Genomic DNA, 20,324 nt, shown 5'->3' on the forward strand with positions numbered 1-20,324 from the left:
CAGAGAACTATGGTAGACTAATTAGTCTTGAATACTTTAACATTAGAGAATTAAAATCATTACAAAAACAGGTTTGGGGGTGTGGTGTGTGCATGTGGAAATCCCCAAATCTAACATTGTAATTTTAGGTCTTTGAATCCTTCTGTGGAGTGTTTTCAGTCTTCCAGCTAGAAAGGAAAACTTTGTGTGTATTCAGGTAATGTTCCTGCACTTAGATCATGGGGAAAACTCAGTTTTTGACCTGAAATTGCAGTTGTTAATTACAAAAACATTTGCCATGCTTGATAGATGCTGCTTTACTATGGAGCTACATAAAAAATAGCCTTATTTCATCCTACCTTGCTTATTCTGGCATATATATATATATTGAAACAATGCTGTATTATAAAATGGATTTTTTCATTCCATTTAAGACAGTCCTCAGACAGACTATTCTTTTGGTTTCTCTGAGAATAAATCTATTTTGTCTTTACAAATTTTCCAGTAATTTTATATTTATTCTGTGTGTTTCTTTTTTCTATATTGAGTAATACAGAATTTCGCCTGTATGACTTTCAATTATGAATACAAAAACAGATATGTAAGATATTGTGATGAGAATTCAATTCAGAGACCAGTTCTCTGAGGAATTCCTCATTACAGGTTAATTTTCAAAAATACTTTATAAACAATGGAAAATAATTTACATTATTTTATTTGGAAAAGCAATTTTTAAATGTAAGATTATGTAACCTATTGTCCTGAAAATATTAATTCACAGTTAAGTTCTTAAACTGAGGTCTATGGCCACATACTTATACCAATGTTTAGACCTCATTACTATGCAAAAGGTATAAAATACTTTTAATGCATGGTATTAATTAAGTTGCTTTATAGATGAGATCTTTGTTAGAAACAAGATGCTGAATGGTTTGCCTTTACTGTGCACACAAGTATTATAAATAAAACTTGAAAATTACTTGTGCCAAGAGGTTGCTTGTGGCTTTATTATTTTGATACTCTCTCTTTTTTTTTTTTTTCTTTTTTCTTTAAGGCCATGCCCTGCACGGGTCAAATTGGGAAGAACGTAGGCATTGATTCTCATGCAAGCCTTGCTCATAAATCATGCTCCAGCTGTCTTGGACATAAGGATGAACTGTTAATCACACCAGACTGGTACACATCTTTATAATAAGATCATCCTTCTCCTGCTTTTTATGGTCTGACAGAAGGGACACAATGTTTAAATTTCATTGGAGTTTGAGTTAACACTTTATGAGCAGCTGAAGTTCTTGTTTTTCACAGTGTTGTAAGCAAACCCCTCACTAGTATTTGACAGGATGAGATGGGGGGAAGAGCAGAAGGAAAGTACAGATTTAAGCTTACTGTGTCTGATGCAGTTTGCGCCCTTGAAATGCTTAGGAAGATGTCGAGGTGAATCGCGACAGCTCTGTGCAATTCCCATCCATTTTGACAGAATTACAAGGCGTGGAAACAAACAATGGTGAGGCGTTTGGTGTTTAACGCTCTACGGTCCCTGGCCCATGCTGGGATTCTGGTCTGAAGATGAGATGAGAGTTCAGCCTGGTGGGAAACTTTCTTCTCTCGGCAGCATGATTTTGAAATAAAGGAAAAAGTAGCGCATTGCGTAGCAGAAGTCAGAGGGTTTAGCTCATATTTGTCTTCAAACCTCACTCTACTGCCCCAGTGGAAGTACAAATCTTTGCCTTTCTCAGTAAAAGTACTTGTATTTTGTAGCCTTTCTGGAAGCTCTTGCCATGGACGCCAGGGGTTTAAAACATCAAAAGCTCAGAGCCTGTTGCTGGGGCAGTGTGTGGACTATTGGGAGTGAAACCTGAGCATGTTTTCACTGTGCAAGTGCCTCTCCGAGTTGTTCGTCAGGTGTCTGTTGCCAACGCGGGTGTTCTGTTGTGTGGTGGCTGACCCCGGCTGGCAGCCAAGCCCCCACTGAGCTTGGGTGGGGGAGAGGATTGGGAGGGTAGGAGTGAGAACAGCTCATGCGTGGAGATAAAGACAGCTTAATAAATTAAGAAAAAAAGGTGTCAAAGCAGTCACTCACCACCGCCTGCTACAGACCAATGCCCAGCCTGCCCCTGAGTGAGGGCTGCTTCAGTGAATTTCACCCCCCAGCCAAGTTTTTATTGCGGGGCACGGCACCATATGACAAGGTTAGCCCTTTGGTTGGTTGGGGTCTGCTGTCCTGGCTGTGTCCCCTCACAGCCTCTTGCCCACCCCCAGCCTGCTCCCCAGGGGGGCAGTGTGAGAAGCGGAGAAGACCACGAGGCTGTGCAAGTTCCCCAGTAGCCATGCCACAGGTGTGTTATCAACATTGTTCAGGTCTCCAGTCTAAAACACAGCATCTCAGGGGCTGCTGTGGAGAAAATGAACACCCAGGAAGACCCAGAAGAGTTGTTGTGAGTGAGAAATGAGGTGTGACTGTGGACACTCATGGCGCTCTTCTCCAGGCCCGTGTTGCACTGTACTTGTAAGAAAAGGTAAATGAGGGGAAGAGAACAAAAGGCATTGTGGAGAGCAAGGAACTGGGCTTGGGAGCGAGCTTTCTTCTCATCCTGTTGGTTGTTACTTGGGAGAAGAGACCAGGCCCCACCATGCTGCAACCTCCTTTCAGGTAGTTGTAGAGAGGGATAAGGTCCCTCCTCACCCTCCTTTTCTCCAGGCTCCTCCTTTTCCCCAGTGCCCTTAGCCACTTCTCATGAGTCTTGTTCTCTACATCCTTCACCAGTTCTGTTCTTCTTTGGACACGCTCCAGCACCTCAATGTCCCTCCTGTAGTGAGGGGCCCAAAACTGAACACAATATTCAAGAGCTGCGGCCTCACCAGTGCCGAGTACAGGCGGTAGATCGCTTCCCTCGTCTTGCCGGCCACACTATTTCTGGTACAATCCAGGATGCTACAGGCCTTTTTGGCCACCTGAGCACACTGCCGGCTCATATTCAGCCGGCCGTCGACCAGCACCCAGAGGTTCTTTTCCACCGGGCAGCTTTCCAGCCACTCTTCCCCAAGCCCGTAGCGCTGCATGGGGTTGTTGTGAGCCAAGTGCAGGACCTGGCACTTGGCCTTGTTGAACCTCATACTGTTGGCCTCAGACCATCGACCCAGCCTGTCCACATACCTCTGCAGAGCCTTCCTATCGTCAAGCACATCAACATTTCTGCCCAACTTGGTGTCATCTGCAAATTTACTGAGGGTGCTCTCAATGCCCTCATCCAGATCATTGAGAAACATAGCAAAGAGAACGGAGTCCTGGGGAACACCACTTGTGACTGGACACCAAATGGATTTAACTCCCTTCACCACTACTCTTTGGGCTCGGCCACACAGACAGTTTTTTACCCAGCAAAGAGTACGCCTTTCCAAGCCGTGAGCAGCCAGTTTCTCCTGGAGAATGCTGTGGGTAACAGTGTCAAAAGCTTTACTAAAGTCCAGGTGGACAACATCCACAGCCTTGCCTTCATCTGCTAAGTGGGTCACGTTGTCACAGAAGGAGATCAGGTTACTCAAGCAGGACCTGCCTTTCATAAACCCATGCTGACTGGGCCTGATCACCTGGCTGTCCTGGACGTGCCGCGTGATGGCACTTGAGATGATCTGCTCTGTAGCCTTCCCCAGCACCGAGGTCACACTGACAGGCCTGTAGTTCCTGCATGCTCCTTACGGCCCTTCTTCTGGATGGCCGTAACATTTGCTACCCTTCGGTCAACTGGGACCTCACCAGATTTCCAGGAGCACTGACAAATGATTGAAAGTGGCTTCATGAGCTTTTCTGTCAGCTGCCTCAGTACTCTTGGGTGGATCCCATCCAGTGCCATAGACCTGTGTGTGTCTAAGTGGTGTAGCAGGTTGCCAACCATTTTTCCTGGGATGATGTGGCTTCATTCTGCTCCCTGATTCTGTCTTCCAGCTCAGCAACCCGGGTACCCCCAGTAAGAACAATTGGTCTTGCTATTAAAGACTGAGGCAAAGGAGGCACGTTGTACTGCACCCTTTTCCTCAGCCTTTGTCACTATGTTTGCCCTGAATTCAATAAAGGATATAATCTCTTGCAAACACCAAATGGTCGGCCTTGGCACTGTGGTAGCCTGGGGTAGATGCAGCTTTCAGAAATGGAAAAGTCTATTTCTGTGGCGCTGGGGGCTCCCTTGGTTGGATGTCAGAGCAGTTTGGGTCAGCTCGTAGCGCAGATCCGTGAGGGTCTCCTCCCTCACCAGGGCTCTGAGAGCTTCCTCAGCCCTTGGTGTAGGCCACTCTTCTCTACTGTTGTCTTCTGTTTATTGTTTTGGTTAGTTTTAGTGTCTGCAAACACATTTCTGCAACTCCTATCACCATGGATCCTGTGTTTTTACATGCCTTAAGGCTTCTGCAAGCAATTTTGTTATCATTTCCTCAATTTTGCTATCCATTTCTCTTTGTGGGTCTTTTCATACATCTGTCTACATCAGCTTGAAGAGTCAATTTATGTATTTCAAAAATTGAGCAACTTAACTCATGTCTTTGATAATTTCCACCACATTTATGTAATAGGTAATTTATGTTACACTAAATGTTGTATTAACCATGAATACTTGAGGCTGTATCATAATTACTGGTGTGAGGATTAGCACGATAGAGAAAAGACATTACTGCACGATTTTCAGACCTCAGGTAAACTACCCAGCTTTAAGATAAACATGGTAGAATCCTGAAAACCAAACCTGTAGATGAAGGAGTAAACCAACTGAAGAATCCTGCTTTATTCTAAATTACATTCTTCACTCACAGAGGTGGCACAATATGTGTGTTGTTACCAGTGGGTCCTCCCCTAGCACGTGGCACAGTAGGAAGTACTTTTCTGCTTTCAGTTGCTTTGTCTTTCACAGGAGGCAAAACAGATTTTGCTCAACATCTGGGGGAAACATGAACTTTTAAAATCAGTAAATCAGTGACTCTCTGTTCCTCTAAAAATCAAGTTATAGCTTTGAAGGTCTGGACTGCTATCTCCCCAACATTTACCTCCCCACTTTTTGAAGGGAAATATTGCTGTATTTTGCTTCCCACACTACTTAGCTTAAAAAAAACAAACAAAAAAGCAGTCTATATTTCTATTAATGTTCAGCTAAAGTCGTAGTTTCACTCTGGACGGAATTGAAACTCAAGTGCTCTTGGCTGGGTGAGACAGTTTGTAATATGAAAAAAATAAAATCAGACTCAGTTGAGAAGGCAAAGCAGAAAAGGCCTTTCCTGCTCCCCACACCACCCCACCAGTGAGTGGGTGGGGGGTGCACAAGAAGCTGGGAGGAGACACAGCTGGGACAGCTGACCCCAGCTGACCAAAGGGACATTCCATGCCACATCACAACATGTTCAGCATATAAGGCTGGGAGAAGAAGGGAAGAGGGTGTTCAGAGTGATGGGATTTGTCTTCCCAAGTAGCCGTTAAGCATGATGGAGCCCGGCTTTCCTGGAGATGGCTGAACACCTGCCTGCCCATGGGAAGCAGTGAATTAATTCCTTGTTTTAATTTGCTTGTGCACACAGCTTTTGCTTTACCTATTAAACTATCTTTATCTCAACTCGTGAATTTTCTCACTTTTTCACTTCCCATTCTCTCTCCCGTCCCATCAGCAGGGAGTGAGTGAAGGGCTGCTTGGGGCTTACTTGCCGGCTGGGGTTAGACCATGCCATGGGCATTAAGCATCTCATGTTTAAGTGATGTTCCAGTGTCATATGCCAAGGACGTGGTTAGGTGCTTGAATGTTCTGTGAAATAGCCAGAGTGGCATCACCTGCGTAGGGTGCTTGCAATGAAGGGTTTCCTCCTACCAGAAATGTGTTGAATGGCCTTGCAGAATGCAGCAGGATTTTAGCGAGGTGTCTGCATCCTTTGTAATAACTGCCAAAAAACCCCTCAGTGCATACTGTGCGAAAAGAAAAATCCAGTTACCAGTAAATAGCAGAGGAATCGTACTTTATTATAGTACTTTTAGTAATCAAGCACCAAAGATGATAAATATAGTCCCGAACCTATAGTGAATTAATGAGCCCTTTCCTAGGCCTTGATAGAAAGGTAATGATGCTGTACGCTTTCTTGTTTTTCTTTATGTCTGTAGGACTCAGCCACTAAACCCAGGGAATTTAAAGTAGGATTGCAAATTCTTTCCCTGTTCATTCTTCAGCTTCCAGTCTTCCAAAATGAGTTCCTCAGCTCTGCCACAGTCAGAGAAATTATGAACTGCTATTTGAAATGTAAAGGAAAATATGTAGGGAAACGAGATATGAAAAAAAAGCGCCACCTGGTAAATAGCCTAACCATTAAAGTAGTCTGTCCTGCTAAGCATAGAAACTTCTAAATAAATAAATCGCAAACAAACATGGTGTTCCGTGAAATGCTGGATTGTCACCAGCTTATGTCTATCCATTTTATCTTTACCTTAGTCACTTCTACACTCCCTTATGCAGTTTTTAACTTTTTGTATGCTCTTTCCTATGCCTTTACTGCCATCCTTTTTTGACTGGTTTATTTTGGTTCCCTTCCCCAAAGTCCCATTCACCTAGTAGACATTTCTTCCACAAAATATTCAGTTTAAGCTATTTGTCACAGTTCTTGAAGCTATTAGCAGCAGAAATGAACACATCATCATCATCATCATCATCATCATCATCATCATCATCATCATCATCATCATTTTTAGAAGAAATGTCTATTAAGCGAGTGGGACTTTGGGGAAGGGATCCAAAATAGTAAAATTGCTAAACTTTGAAATATAAGATATTTTTAATATCAATTAACAATTTCTGTTTCTCTGTTCATGCAGCTTACACTAAAACAGGGGGAGGGGGAAAAGAGGGAACTTGAGCTTCTGCAAATCTTAGTTGTCTGATGTGAATGTTACCCTTATGTAATGCGTTTGTCTTCTAGCTGATTGATCTTACACTCTCTTGTCGGTATTTTGCAGTTTCCCTCCTTTGGCGTTCCCCATGGCTTGGGTGTTCTTCTTCTTGGAGCAGGTCTAGTTATAGCTCCTTATGGTATGACACTATAGCTAGGAAAAATACACAGTATGAAATGAAAACAGTGTTCAAAAGTAGCACAGAAGAGAGCAAATTGCAGCATATAAGAACAAGAGGGAAAAAAACTTGAAAACCTTTGTCACATGGATGTATGAGCAATTTGAGAATTTGTTTAAAAGGGAAAAAATAACAGTACTGGTTTTTTTGTAAGGGGGAGTGGAGCAGTAATGAGGTACTGCTGTTTTAATTTTAAGTACAAATGTTTGAGGAAGTGGTTTGAAGCAGTTGTTTCACATTTCATTATTTCTCAAGTCGCAGTCCAGCCGAATAGTAGTGATAGAGTAGTGATTACTGCTATTGCCTTGAGTGAGTTATGTCATGTTGTACTCTCCTCTGCGCCTGAGCTGAAACACTGGGGACCTCTTTTATGCTGTTGTCTTCTGCTCTGATTTACAGTTTCCTCCAGCGACAAATTTGCCAAACCTGGAAGCACACAGAAAATGGTAGGTTAAACTTTCGTTTTAAATTTGCTCTTAGGTCTCTTTGACTGCAACTGTTGTGGAAGACTTTCAAGAAAATATTCTCCTTTTCTGCTTTCTAAACGTCCAAACTTACTGTTGTGGTTAGAAGCTGCAATACGTAATGACAGGAAAGGAAAGCATTTCTTTGTGCTAATACTAACTGGCTAGCAGTGAATTGTACTAGTGTGCTACAGAACGAGCATCGTAATGTCTTTTTGAATTGCTAGAACTTCTGAGATGTTCCTTTTTCTCTAAACTTTCCCCCTTTTGCCTCTAAAAATACACATGGAACACCTAGCGAAAAACTTCCTTTGGGAACCTCTAGCTGTATCGTTACTGAATATTTGAAGAATACCCAAAATCCTTATGGGTTTGTGCATGTGCTAGTTAATATCAGGAGATTACTGCTTTCTGAACTTCTTATAAAGCCCAGCGTAGATCAGAGAGAAAAGGATGGTGCACATGCACACTCCAGCTGTACGTGTAAACCAGCTTCTCATTGCAAAGATGTGGCACAAGTCAGCGTTGCTTCTTTCTTCTAATTGAACCGATCTTTTTTATTTGTTCTGGTACTATAACAGACACCAAGTGGTATGCATGCAAATAGTTAGACGCAGCACCAGAATGTAACAGTTTACAGTTAAAATAGCAAATGCATTAAAAGGGTGTTGGGAAACAGAAGGATATACAAAGAAACGAAGCACAAAGATGGCAGGAGCTTGGCTGGCTCTGCAACAACACTTAGGTTCCTAAAAATACTGCAGTACGTGAGAGTTCAAAATCTGAACATTGCAAGCATCTCCAAAAGCCTTTTGTGACTTCTTAAGACACCTACAAACATCTTCATGAAGACTTTTAAGGCCCAGATTCCTTGCACCTGATTTTCGGCACCTAAAGCTGCGGCGTTAGACTCTGTTTGGCGTGTAGTCAGGCAGAGCTCCCTCCACGTTCAGAGCTGAGCAGCGCCTGCAGAGGGGCCTCTCTCTCCTCTCTCCCGCTCTCTCTTGAATGCCAGTGCAGCCCAGGGCCATGAAATGAGGAACTTGGGTAAGCTCCTAAAATCAAGTGTGTGAGTGCAGCAGCCAAGTATGAGTTCAAACAGACAGTTTGTGGTGGTTTAGATTGCAGTCTGCCCTTGCCCAAGTCCTGCTCCAGTGCTTGGACAGAGGGGTTTACTTTGGTTTAGCAAATCGTTACAGCTTGGTTGTGATGAACGTTTCCTCAAGAGCAGCAAATCTGTGGCTTGAGCCCCGGTTAGCAGCAGAGGTTTACCTTCCTTCTTTTAAAGGAAGGCAGGCTGCTGGAGTTTGATCCTTGGTGGTTGTCACTATTCCCTCGGTGGCTGCAGGTACCGTGACCGTGGCTGGCGAAGGTCGGCATGTCATGGTCTGCTGTGGTACACATCGACGGATAAAATAAATGGCATCCATGTGATGGAGTGACATGTCCCGCAGTGCAGAGAGTCTCTACCGTTTCCCTGCCACCTCTCTGCCGTGCTCCATGGGCCCCTGCCTTGGTTAACAACCCAGACCCCTGGTATGTTGGTCTGGTAAAACAAGAGATGGAGATAGGCAGGAGCTGGGGCACCACGGGCCACTCAGTTTGGATAGGCACTCTCTGGTTTTTCATTCATCTAATAAAGTCTTTTACAAGCATAATATAGTGTGTCCCTTCAAAAAGAAGGACGGGACATATTTACAATATTTACAAGAGCACATCCAGATTTTTCTTTGGCAATGTGCCTTTTCATTCAAAGAAAGACCTTCAGTTTTCCATGTAATTAATATCAATGGTAGAGCCCTTCCTTCTCCCTCCCACATCCCTGCTGATAGTAGTGGAGGAAAAAGAGTTCTAAAAAAAAAAGCCAGGACGATGGGAGGAAATGAATGCATTTTATCTTGTCCAACTTGGCTGCCCACTTACTTGGGTTATTCTTATTCAACTTTTTCATCCAAGTGCTTTTCCACATCAGGAAATCAGAAAAAATAAAGAGATTGGTTCTGTATTTTAACAGTTATAGGAAAGGGTGCAGGCATGAAAAGATGCATCATACAAATCAACACTTGGCTACGTGGCTGGTGCTTTCATCAGGGTTGTGGCTTTCATGATCATGGAACACTTACTAATGTCTATAACCTGCTAGGGAGAGAGGGGATCCACCTGACTAGAAAAGGCAAAGTAAATCTTTGCCATCAGGCTTGCAAACCTGATGAAACAGGCTTTAAGCTGACAAGCCTGGAGGACTGGGGTCCACAAGGGTGACACCTGTGAAGCTGAATGTAAAAAGGGTAAAAAGCCAAGCCAGTCAGAGCAGCAATGAATGCTCCTTAGCTATCTCAGTGCTGGTAGGGGATGGAGATCCATACAGCAGAAACGATGCAGGGGTTGTTGATGCGTTAGAAACTACAGAAGCAGAACAGTCACATAGGTATTAAGGCTTCTCTCCAAGAAAAGGTGGCAGGATCAACAGCCCAACTGAAGTACATTTATAGCAATGCATGCAGCAAAGGCAACAAAGAGGAGGAGTTGGAAGCCACTGTGCAGCTGAAAGACTGTGATATAGTTGCAATCACAGAAACATGGTGGGATGACCCACAAAACTGGAGTGCTGCAATGGATGGCTATAAACTCTTCAGAAGGGATGGGTGAGGAATAAGAGGCGGTGGGGTAGCCCTGTACATTAGAAGGAGGGTTTTGACAGATTAGAGTTTGATGATGGTGATGAAAGAGTCAAGTGTTTACAGATAAGAATCTAGGGGAAGGCTAACAAGGCAGCTATCATGGCGGGAGTCTGTTATAGACCACCCAACCAGGATGAAGAGGCAGGTGAAATATTCTATAAGCAGCTGGGAGAAGTCTCATGATTGCTAGGACTTGTCCTCATGGAGGACTTCAACTTACCAGATCTCTGCTGGAAATACAATGCAGCGGAGAAGAACCAGTCTAGGAGGTTCCTGGAGTGTGTGGAAGATAACTTCCTGATACAGCCTGTGAGTGAGCCAACTAGGGAAGGCGCCCCACTGGACTTGTTGTTTGTGAACAGATTGACTTGTGGGTGATTTGATGTTTGGAGGCCCTCTTGGGCAAAGCGATCATGAAATGAGAGAGTTTTCAATTCTCAGAGAAGTAAGGAGGGTGGTTAGTAGAACTGTGACCTTGGACTTCCAGAGGGCAGACTTTGGTCTGTTTAGGGCCCTGGTTCACAGAGTCCCTTGGGAGGCAGTCCTGAAGGGCAAAGTTGTCCAAGAAGGCTGGATGTACTTCAAGAAGGAAATCTTCAAGGCACACGAGCAGGCCATCCCCATGTGCCAAAAGATGAGCTGCCAGGGAAGAAGAGCAGCCTGGCTGAACAGAGCGCTTCTGCTGGAACTCAGGAAAAAAAAAGAGTTTATGACCTTTGGAAGAAGAGGCAGGTACTCGGGAGGACTACAAGGCTGTTGTGAGGCTATGCAGGGAGAAAATTAGAAGGACCAAGGCCCAACTAGAACATAATTTCACTACTGCTGTAAAAGACAATTAAAAATGTTTCTATAAATACATTACCAAAAGGAGGGCTAAGGGGAATCTCCATCCTTTATTAGATACAGGGGCAAACATAGTGACAAAGGCTGAGGAAAAGGGTGCAGTACAACGTGCCTCCTTTGCCTCAGTCTTTAATAGCAAGACCAATTGTTCTTACTGGGGGTACCCGGGTTGCTGAGCTGGAAGACAGAATCAGGGAGCAGAATGAAGCCACATCATCCCAGGAAAAATGGTTGGCAACCTGCTACACCACTTAGACACACACAGGTCTATGGCACTGGATGGGATCCACCCAAGAGTACTGAGGCAGCTGACAGAAAAGCTCATGAAGCCACTTTCAATCATTTGTCAGTGCTCCTGGAAATCTGGTGAGGTCCCAGTTGACCGAAGGGTAGCAAATGTTACGGCCATCCAGAAGAAGGGCCGTAAGGAGCATGCAGGAACTACAGGCCTGTCAGTGTGACCTCGGTGCTGGGGAAGGCTACAGAGCAGATCATCTCAAGTGCCATCACGCGGCACGTCCAGGACAGCCAGGTGATCAGGCCCAGTCAGCATGGGTTTATGAAAGGCAGGTCCTGCTTGAGTAACCTGATCTCCTTCTGTGACAACGTGACCCACTTAGCAGATGAAGGCAAGGCTGTGGATGTTGTCCACCTGGACTTTAGTAAAGCTTTTGACACTGTTACCCACAGCATTCTCCAGGAGAAACTGGCTGCTCACGGCTTGGAAAGGCGTACTCTTTGCTGGGTAAAAAACTGTCTGTGTGGCCGAGCCCAAAGAGTAGTGGTGAAGGGAGTTAAATCCATTTGGTGTCCAGTCACAAGTGGTGTTCCCCAGGACTCCGTTCTCTTTGCTATGTTTCTCAATGATCTGGATGAGGGCATTGAGAGCACCCTCAGTAAATTTGCAGATGACACCAAGTTGGGCAGAAATGTTGATGTGCTTGACGATAGGAAGGCTCTGCAGAGGTATGTGGACAGGCTGGGTCGATGGTCTGAGGCCAACAGTATGAGGTTCAACAAGGCCAAGTGCCAGGTCCTGCACTTGGCTCACAACAACCCCATGCAGCGCTACGGGCTTGGGGAAGAGTGGCTGGAAAGCTGCCTGGTGGAAAAGAACCTCTGGGTGCTGGTCGACGGCCGGCTGAATATGAGCCGGCAGTGTGCTCAGGTGGCCAAAAAGGCCTGTAGCATCCTGGATTGTACCAGAAATAGTGTGGCCGGCAAGACGAGGGAAGCGATCTACCGCCTGTACTCGGCACTGGTGAGGCCGCAGCTCTTGAATATTGTGTTCAGTTTTGGGCCCCTCACTACAGGAGGGACATTGAGGTGCTGGAGCGTGTCCAAAGAAGAACAACAGAACTGGTAAAGGATCTAGAGAACAAGACTCTGAAGTCTTGCACTCTAGAAGTGGCTAAGGGCACTGAGGTTGTTTAGCCTGGAGAAAAGGAGGGTGAGGAGGGACCTTATCACTCTCTACAAGTACCTGAAAGGAGGTTGCAGCATGGTGGGGCCTGGTCTCTTCTCCCAAGTAACAACCAATAGGATGAGAGGAAACTTGAGGCCTCAAGTTGCTCCAGGGGAGGTTTAGGTCAGATATTAGGAAAAAATTCTTCACTGAAAGGGCTGTCAAGCATTGGAACAGGCTGCCCATGGAAGTGGTTGTGTACCCATCCCTAGAGGTATTTAAAAGATGCGTAGATGTGGCGCTGAGGGACATGATTTAGTGGTGGAATTAGCAGTGTTAGTTTAATGGATGGATGCGATGATCTTAAAAGTCTTTTCCAACCTAAATGATTCTTTGATTTTATTCTAGGATTCTCAGAATCCTTATCATAATGTGAAATTTGAATTAGGCACTCACCTGTTTGTCAGTGTAGTTTGGAAAATTTACACTAGCTTTTAAGTGACTAGAGATTTTCTCTGTCTTTTATATGCTTTGAAAAATTAACTTTCCTCATTTACTTTATTACACATTGGCAATCTGCTGGATATTTAACACTGCTTGTTTCCCCTTAAAAATGAAAATTCACAGAGATGTAGCCCATAATGACCTGCCTTGTCATTTTTTCAGTACATTTTTTTTTTAATGATTCATTCTTTAGAGAGTGATCTGTATCTTGCTACTACAATAGTTAGTGATAAAAAAGTAAATCATTTGAAGAAATACCAATATATGCCTTCCCCAAATTTATAATCCTGCCAGCCTATCCACTTCCATCCAGTATGAGAGTCAGGACCCTAGGTTAGCTGTATTTTCGGCCTGACCCAGTACATGCTTGATTTGATGTCCTATGACATGTTCTTATTGCATTCTTATTAATACTTCTCTTTGTCCTTATGTTTAGGTACCTCGTGCAAAGATGTCAAATGCATCACCATTTCTCTTGCTCTTCCTATTTCCGATGCTGCTGTCAGGAGCTTGGTTTCCCAAAAGTCTACCCTGTGATGTTAAAGCCTTTGAAAGTACTGTGACAGTGGACTGCACCGATCGCCGTCTCACCGAAATCCCCAGAGGGATTCCTGCAAATGCTACCAACCTTACCCTGAGTATTAACCATATCCCTCATATCTACCCAACATCTTTTGCTCATCTTCACAACCTCGTGGAGATTGACTTCAGATGCAACTGTGTGCCTGTCAGAATGGGACCCAAAGATAATATATGCAATGAGACACCAAACATTGAGAATGGTAGTTTTGCTGCCCTGACAAGATTGAAGTCATTGTATTTGGATGCAAACCAGCTGTTGGAAATACCCCGCAGCCTTCCTCCTGCTTTAAGTCTGCTGAGCCTGGAAGCAAACAGCATCTTTTCTATCCAAAGAGCCAACTTGTCGGAGCTAGGTAACATAGAAGTATTGTATCTGGGACAGAACTGTTACTACCGTAACCCATGCAATGTTTCATTTGAAATTGAAAAAACAGCCTTTCTGGAGCTGAAAAAATTAACAATCCTATCCCTAAAGTCTAACAACTTAACTCATATTCCACCCAATTTGTCACCTACTTTAAAGGAACTGTACATTTACAATAACATGATTCAAGTAGTTCAAGAACAGGATTTAAGTGCCCTTCACAACCTGGAAATTCTTGATCTCAGTGGTAATTGCCCACGTTGCTATAACGCTCCATATCCTTGTACTCCCTGCCCCAAGGGCACAATTGAGATTCATTCAAGGGCTTTCTTTTCCTTGAAAAGTTTAAGAATTTTGAGACTTCACAGCAACTCTCTCCAGAGCATACCAAGCAGCTGGTTTAAAACCATCAAGAATCTCAAAGAGCTTGACCTGTCCCAAAATTTCCTCTTAAAGGAGATAGGAGATGCTCAGTTTTTGCAGTTTATCCCCAGCCTTGTTGAGCTTGATCTGTCCTTTAATTTTGAACTGAAGATGTATTCTCCATTCTTGAACCTGTCTAAGACATTTTCCTCCCTCTCTAACCTGCAAACCCTGAGGCTCAGGGGTTATGTCTTTAATGAACTAAGAGAAAGAAATCTAGCTCCATTGCTCAGTCTTAGAAATCTTACCGTGTTGGATCTTGGGACTAATTTTATTAAAATTGCTGACTTGAAAGTGTTCAAGAAATTCCCAGCTCTTAAATTCGTAGACCTCTCAGTGAATAAAATTTCTCCTTCTTCAGGTGAAAACAACTTTCATGGGTTTTGCTCTAATCCTCGGATTTCAGGAGAGCAATACAACAGGCAAGTATTACAAGACATGCATTATTTCAGGTATGATGTGTACGGGCGAAGTTGCAGATCCAAAGACAAAGAGGCTGCTTCCTACCAATCTTCCGTTAAGGAAGAGTGCCGGAAATATGGAGAAACTCTGGATTTAAGCAGAAACAACATATTTTTCATTAATCCCTCAGACTTCCGGGGACTCGGTTTCCTCCGATGCCTCAACTTGTCAGGTAATGCAATAAGTCAGACCTTAAATGGAAGTGAATTCTCCTACTTGTCTGGATTGAAATATCTGGATTTTTCCAACAACAGGATTGACTTGCTATACTCAACTGCTTTCAAAGAGCTACAACTTTTAGAAATCCTAGACCTGAGCAATAACAACTATTATTTCTTGGCAGAAGGTGTAACTCACATGCTTAGTTTTATGAAAAACTTGTCCCATCTGAAGAAGCTGATGTTGAACGAGAATGAGATTTCTACCTCTATTAACACAGGGATGGAAAGCCAGTCTCTTCAAATTTTAGAATTCAGAGGAAATCGTTTGGATGTTTTATGGATGGATGGGAATGCTAGATACTTGTCATTCTTCAAGAATCTGACCAGCCTGGAAAAACTGGATATTTCCTTCAACTCACTCAGTTTTTTCCCTCCGGATGCTTTTCAAGCTATGCCTCCACAACTCAAGATCCTCAACTTAACCAATAACCGGATGAAGAGTTTCAACTGGGGAAACCTCCACTATCTGAAGAACCTGGTAACTCTGGACCTCAGCAATAACCTTCTGGCTACTGTCCCCCGAGAACTGTCCAATTGCTCTTCAACGCTCCAAGAACTGATGCTCCGAAACAATCGCATTCAACGACTAACTAAACACTTTCTCAGAGGTGCTTTTAAACTGAAATACTTGGACCTCAGCGCAAACAAGATCCAAATAATTAGGAAATCGAGCTTCCCTGAAAATGTCATTAACAACCTGAGGATGCTGCTTTTGCATGGCAATCCTTTCAAGTGCAATTGTGATGCCGTGTGGTTTGTTTGGTGGATCAATCAGACTCAAGTGACTATTCCTCTTCTGGCCACAGACGTGACCTGTGCGGGCCCAGGGGCACATAAAGGAAGGAGCGTGGTTTTCTTGGATCTGTACACCTGTGAGCTGGACACCTCGTATTTGATCCTGTACGCTCTGTCAGCTTCAACTGTCCTCGTCTTTATGGTGTTCACAGTGACGAGCCATCTCTATTTCTGGGATGTGTGGTATAGTTACCATTACTGCACCGCCAAGTTGAAGGGCTATCGGCGCTTATCTTTACCAGAGGCTTGCTACGATGCTTTTATCGCCTATGACAATAGAGATCCGGCTGTGAATGAGTGGGTGCTGACAGAACTGGTTGAAAGGCTGGAAGATCAAAAAGCCAGACAGTTCAATTTATGCCTGGAAGAAAGGGACTGGCTCCCAGGACAGCCCGTCTTTGACAACCTTTCCCAGAGCATTCAGCTGAGCAAAAAGACCATCTTTGTGCTGACCAACAAGTATATTAAAAGCGGCCGCTTCAAGACAACCTTCTACATGGCCCACCAGCGGCTTCTAGATGAAAAAATGGATGTCATCATCTTGATATTCCTTGAGAAGGTTTTGCAGAAGTCCCGGTACGTCCGGCTGAGGAAGAGGCTGTGCGGAAGTTCTGTCCTGGAATGGCCCACTAACCCTCGAGCTCAGCCCTACTTCTGGCAGTGCCTGAAAAATGCAATAGCTACCAACAATACTCTGGCTTACAACAGGCTACTCCAAGAAACTGTTTAGCTCTACTGTTCCCCGTAAATATTGTTATGATGCCCAGCAAGCAAAAGATCCTGACCTTCGTTTGGAGAAACTGTCGAAATGCAGAGGATAAATGTAATTGTGTTATTGTTCCCCCAATCGAAATGCACAAACAGTCCTCAAGCTGATAGTTCACTTGTTTTGCTATGACAAGATTGAACAGAAACCGTTGCCGGCACAGATGTCTAGCTGACATGCACCTTGCTTGGCACTGATTGCTGCACAGCAAGAGAAGATGCACTACCCACTGGAAGTCCCTGGTTTAGAACAGAATCACCACTTCCAGCTTTCAGTTTGCTGGAGGCCTCCAGCATCTCCTGTGGTTGAGTCAAGTGTGGGTGAGGCACTTGCTCAGCTTACTCTAGTACACAGACTGCCAGGAGGAGTTTGGCTGTGACGAGTTGCTGCTGTTCAGATCACTGTTGGAGTAAAGATGATTTTAATGGAACATGCTAGTTTCTGTATTTGGTGTATTTATGAAAAGCAAGAAAGGCATTTGGTGGCACTTTCCTCTCAGAAACTACCCAAAGCAAAGCCCGTGCTTTGATTTTAGGACTGGGGAAAATGTAAGAATGATTATCTTTTCATCTCAGGCTTACAGCTGCTGAGCTTTCCGCTTCCGTCTGCGTGGGCAACAGCCATAACCGCTGGGGAAAGGGGGTGGGTCTGCCCTCAGGGACTTGGGTGCGGGCAGTGGGGAGCTCTCCCGCTGTTGCATTGTCAAAGCTCATAAATCTGAGGAGACTTGAAGAGTGTGTATGGGCTAAAATAGGAAGGTATGTGAGAAACAAATTCCGAAGGGTTTGCAGGCTGTGGGTTAGAAGGAGTTACAAGATAAAGGGAGTCCTTTTACCTTGAGATGCTGCCTGGGACTGAGGAGGGGGAGCAGGACAGCAGATAGGCTGAGGGAAGCCTTTGCACGAGGCAGATGGAGAAAATCAAGGAAACCAAACAGGAAGTGGGAAGAGACAAAGAAAGGAAAGTAAAAAGATACCCTAGTGTATCAACTGGGTTGAAGTTACTGGGTCCAGCCAGGGCTGGGGCCCGAGCACATGCTAAAGTGACTGACTCGCCTCCACCTGCCCAGACTTTCTCCAGAACAAAACACTGTCACTCAAAGTGCAAAACACGTAAGACCAAGTCATACAAAGAAAGCATCCACCCCACCATTTCTTTAGCCATGCTGTGGTGCTCCAGAGCAGCCTCAAGCCCTCCTCAAATTGCCTCAAATAGGCAATATTTGTTCCCCAAGCAGGTCCATCTCCCACAGTGGCTGCTGGGCCACTACTAAAACCTGAGCTGGGAAGAGGTCTGACTTTAGAGACGTCTTGAAAAAGGGAAGAAACACTGCCCAGAAACATAAACACTTGGGCCAATTCCCCGCTCTGGTTCACAGCACAGCCTCATCAAACATGTGACAGTATTTCAGCTGAGGAGTTTTGTAATGGCAGCCTAAACCTCCGTGCGTGGCACATGTGGGCTCTCTGCTTGCTGTGATGATCCCTGTTTCAGGAGGAGCAGCGTGCTCTCACCTTGCCAGTGTTCCTATCCACAGTGCAATTCAGGGAGCTTCTTCCCTCCCCTCTCAAAGCCCTTTTGCTTTTCTGGCAATTAGTCTCGGTGACAGATCTAGCTGATGGGGAACTGACACACTAACTGCTTTGATCCAGCTGCAGCAATCATGCCTTGGTAGAATTCTCAATCTTGAGGGGTACAGGACAGGTAAAAAGTAGAATCAGGATGCTAATCCTCAGAAAGGTAAAATTTTGCCTATTTAGGGTGTTAGTGTGGGGGATCTCTTGGGAAATTGCCCCCAGAGATAAAGGAGCAACGAGAGCTGGGAGATACCTAAAGACATTTTTCTTAGAGTACCAGAGCTTTCAATCATGATGTGCAAGAGGTCAGGAAGCCATCTGACCATGATCTCTTAGCCAAACTAAAACACAAAACCAAAATGCAGGATGTGGAGGCAGGGATCCACATCCTGGGGAGGTTATAGGCATACGGCCCAGGGAAGAGCGACTTGCAAAGCATTTGATACTGTCTCACAAAACATCCTTGTATCTAAATTGGAGAGACATGGATTTGACGGGTGGACCACTTGGTGGATAAGGAATTGGCTGGATGGTCACACTCAAAGAGTTGTGGTCAACGGCTTGATGTCCTTGTGGAAACCAGCGATGAGTGGTGTCCCTCAGGGGTCCGTATTGGGACAAGTATTACTTAACATCTTTGTTGGTGACATGGACAGTGGTATTAAGTGCACCCTCAACAAGTTTGCAGATGACACCAAGCTAAGTGGTGTGGCTGACAGTCTGTAGGGAAGCAATGCCATCCAGAGGGACCTTGGTACGCTAGAGAGGTGGGCCCGTGCAAACCTCATTAAGTTCAACAAGGCCAAGTACAAGGTCCTGCACCTGGGTGGAGGCAATCCCAAACATAGATATAGGCTGGGTGATGAGTGGATTGAGACCAGCCCTGTGGAGAAGAACTTGGGGCTATTGGTGGATGAAAAACTGAATATGAGCTGGCAATGTGTGCTCGCAACCCAAAAAACCAATTGCATCCTGGGCTGCATCAAAAGAAGTGTGGCCAGAAGGTCGAGGGAGGTAATTCTCCCTCTCTACTCCACTCTTGTGAGATCCCCACCTGGAGTTCAGCTCTGGGCCCCCCAACACAAAAAAGACATGGACCTGCTCGAGCAGGTACAGACGAGAGCCACGAAGATGATCAGTGTACTGGAGCACCTCTCCTATGAGGACTGACTAAGAGAGTTAGGGTTGTTCAGCCTGGAGAAGAGAACACTCCGGGGAGACCTTACAATAGCCTTCCAGTACCTAAAGGTACTACAGGAAAGATGGTGAAGGGCTCTTTATCGGGGAATGTAGTGATAGGATGAGGGGGAACAGTTATAAACTGAAAGACAGGAGATTTAGATTAGGTATTAGGAAGAAGTTCTTTACACTAAGGGTGGTGAGAATCTGGAACAGGTTGCCCTGAGAAGTTGTGGATGCCCCATCCCTGGAAGTGTTCAAGGCCAGGCTGGATGGGGCTTTGAGCAACCTGGTCTCGTGGGAGGTGTCCCTGCCTGTGGCAGGGGGTGTTGGACCTAGATGATCTTTAAGGTCTCTTCCAGCTCAAACCATACTATGCTTCTATGATCTCAGCTGCCTCCTGTGTTTCCTCACCTACCCATTCTGCCTGGTCTTTTCTTTAAATACCTCTTTTTTGATTTAGTTGTAGGCATCCAGACAGACAAGTACACATACACAAACAAGAAACCCAAGGTTCATATAATAATATTACAGATAATAAGGGTTTTTTCCTCCCAATTTATCTAAGCAGTTTTATTGATTAACAACAGAAGCAGGAGAAAGAGGAAGGCCTGGTTGGAAGAGCAGGTGGTATATAGTTATTTTTTAACGAATGTCTTACTGATAATTGTGTCTGTATCTTTAAATAGAATAACATGAGATGTACTATGTCTCTCTTCATAACTTAGAATCATAGAATCATAGAATAACTTGAGTCGGAAGGGAGCCATAAGGATCATTGAGTCCAACTCCTTCCTCCTTGATGGACCACCTAAAACTAAACCATACGACTAAGAGCATTGTCCTGACACTCCTTGAACCCTTACAGGCTTGGTGTTGTGACCGCTTCCCCTGTTCCAGTGACAGACCAACTTCTCAGTGAAGAACATTTTCCTGATGTCCAGTCTGAACTTTCCCTAATGCAGCTTCATACTGTTTCCTTGTGTCTTGTTAC

General features: G+C 44.6%; 1 protein-coding gene across 1 annotated transcript; it reads left to right on the forward strand.

Annotated features, from left to right (window-relative positions):
• The first annotated feature begins 7,330 nt into the window (after positions 1–7,330).
• On the forward strand, positions 7,331–17,178 carry LOC134518675 (toll-like receptor 7). Its single transcript, XM_063341770.1, has 2 exons — positions 7,331–7,510; positions 13,398–17,178. The coding sequence occupies exons 1-2, from the start codon at positions 7,508–7,510 to the stop codon at positions 16,536–16,538; spliced, it is 3,144 nt and encodes a 1,047-aa protein (XP_063197840.1). The 5' UTR covers positions 7,331–7,507; the 3' UTR covers positions 16,539–17,178.
• Positions 17,179–20,324: the final 3,146 nt, after the last annotated feature.

Source organism: Chroicocephalus ridibundus, chromosome 1 (genome assembly GCF_963924245.1).
Source record: "Chroicocephalus ridibundus chromosome 1, bChrRid1.1, whole genome shotgun sequence".
Lineage (NCBI taxonomy): Eukaryota > Metazoa > Chordata > Aves > Charadriiformes > Laridae > Chroicocephalus > Chroicocephalus ridibundus.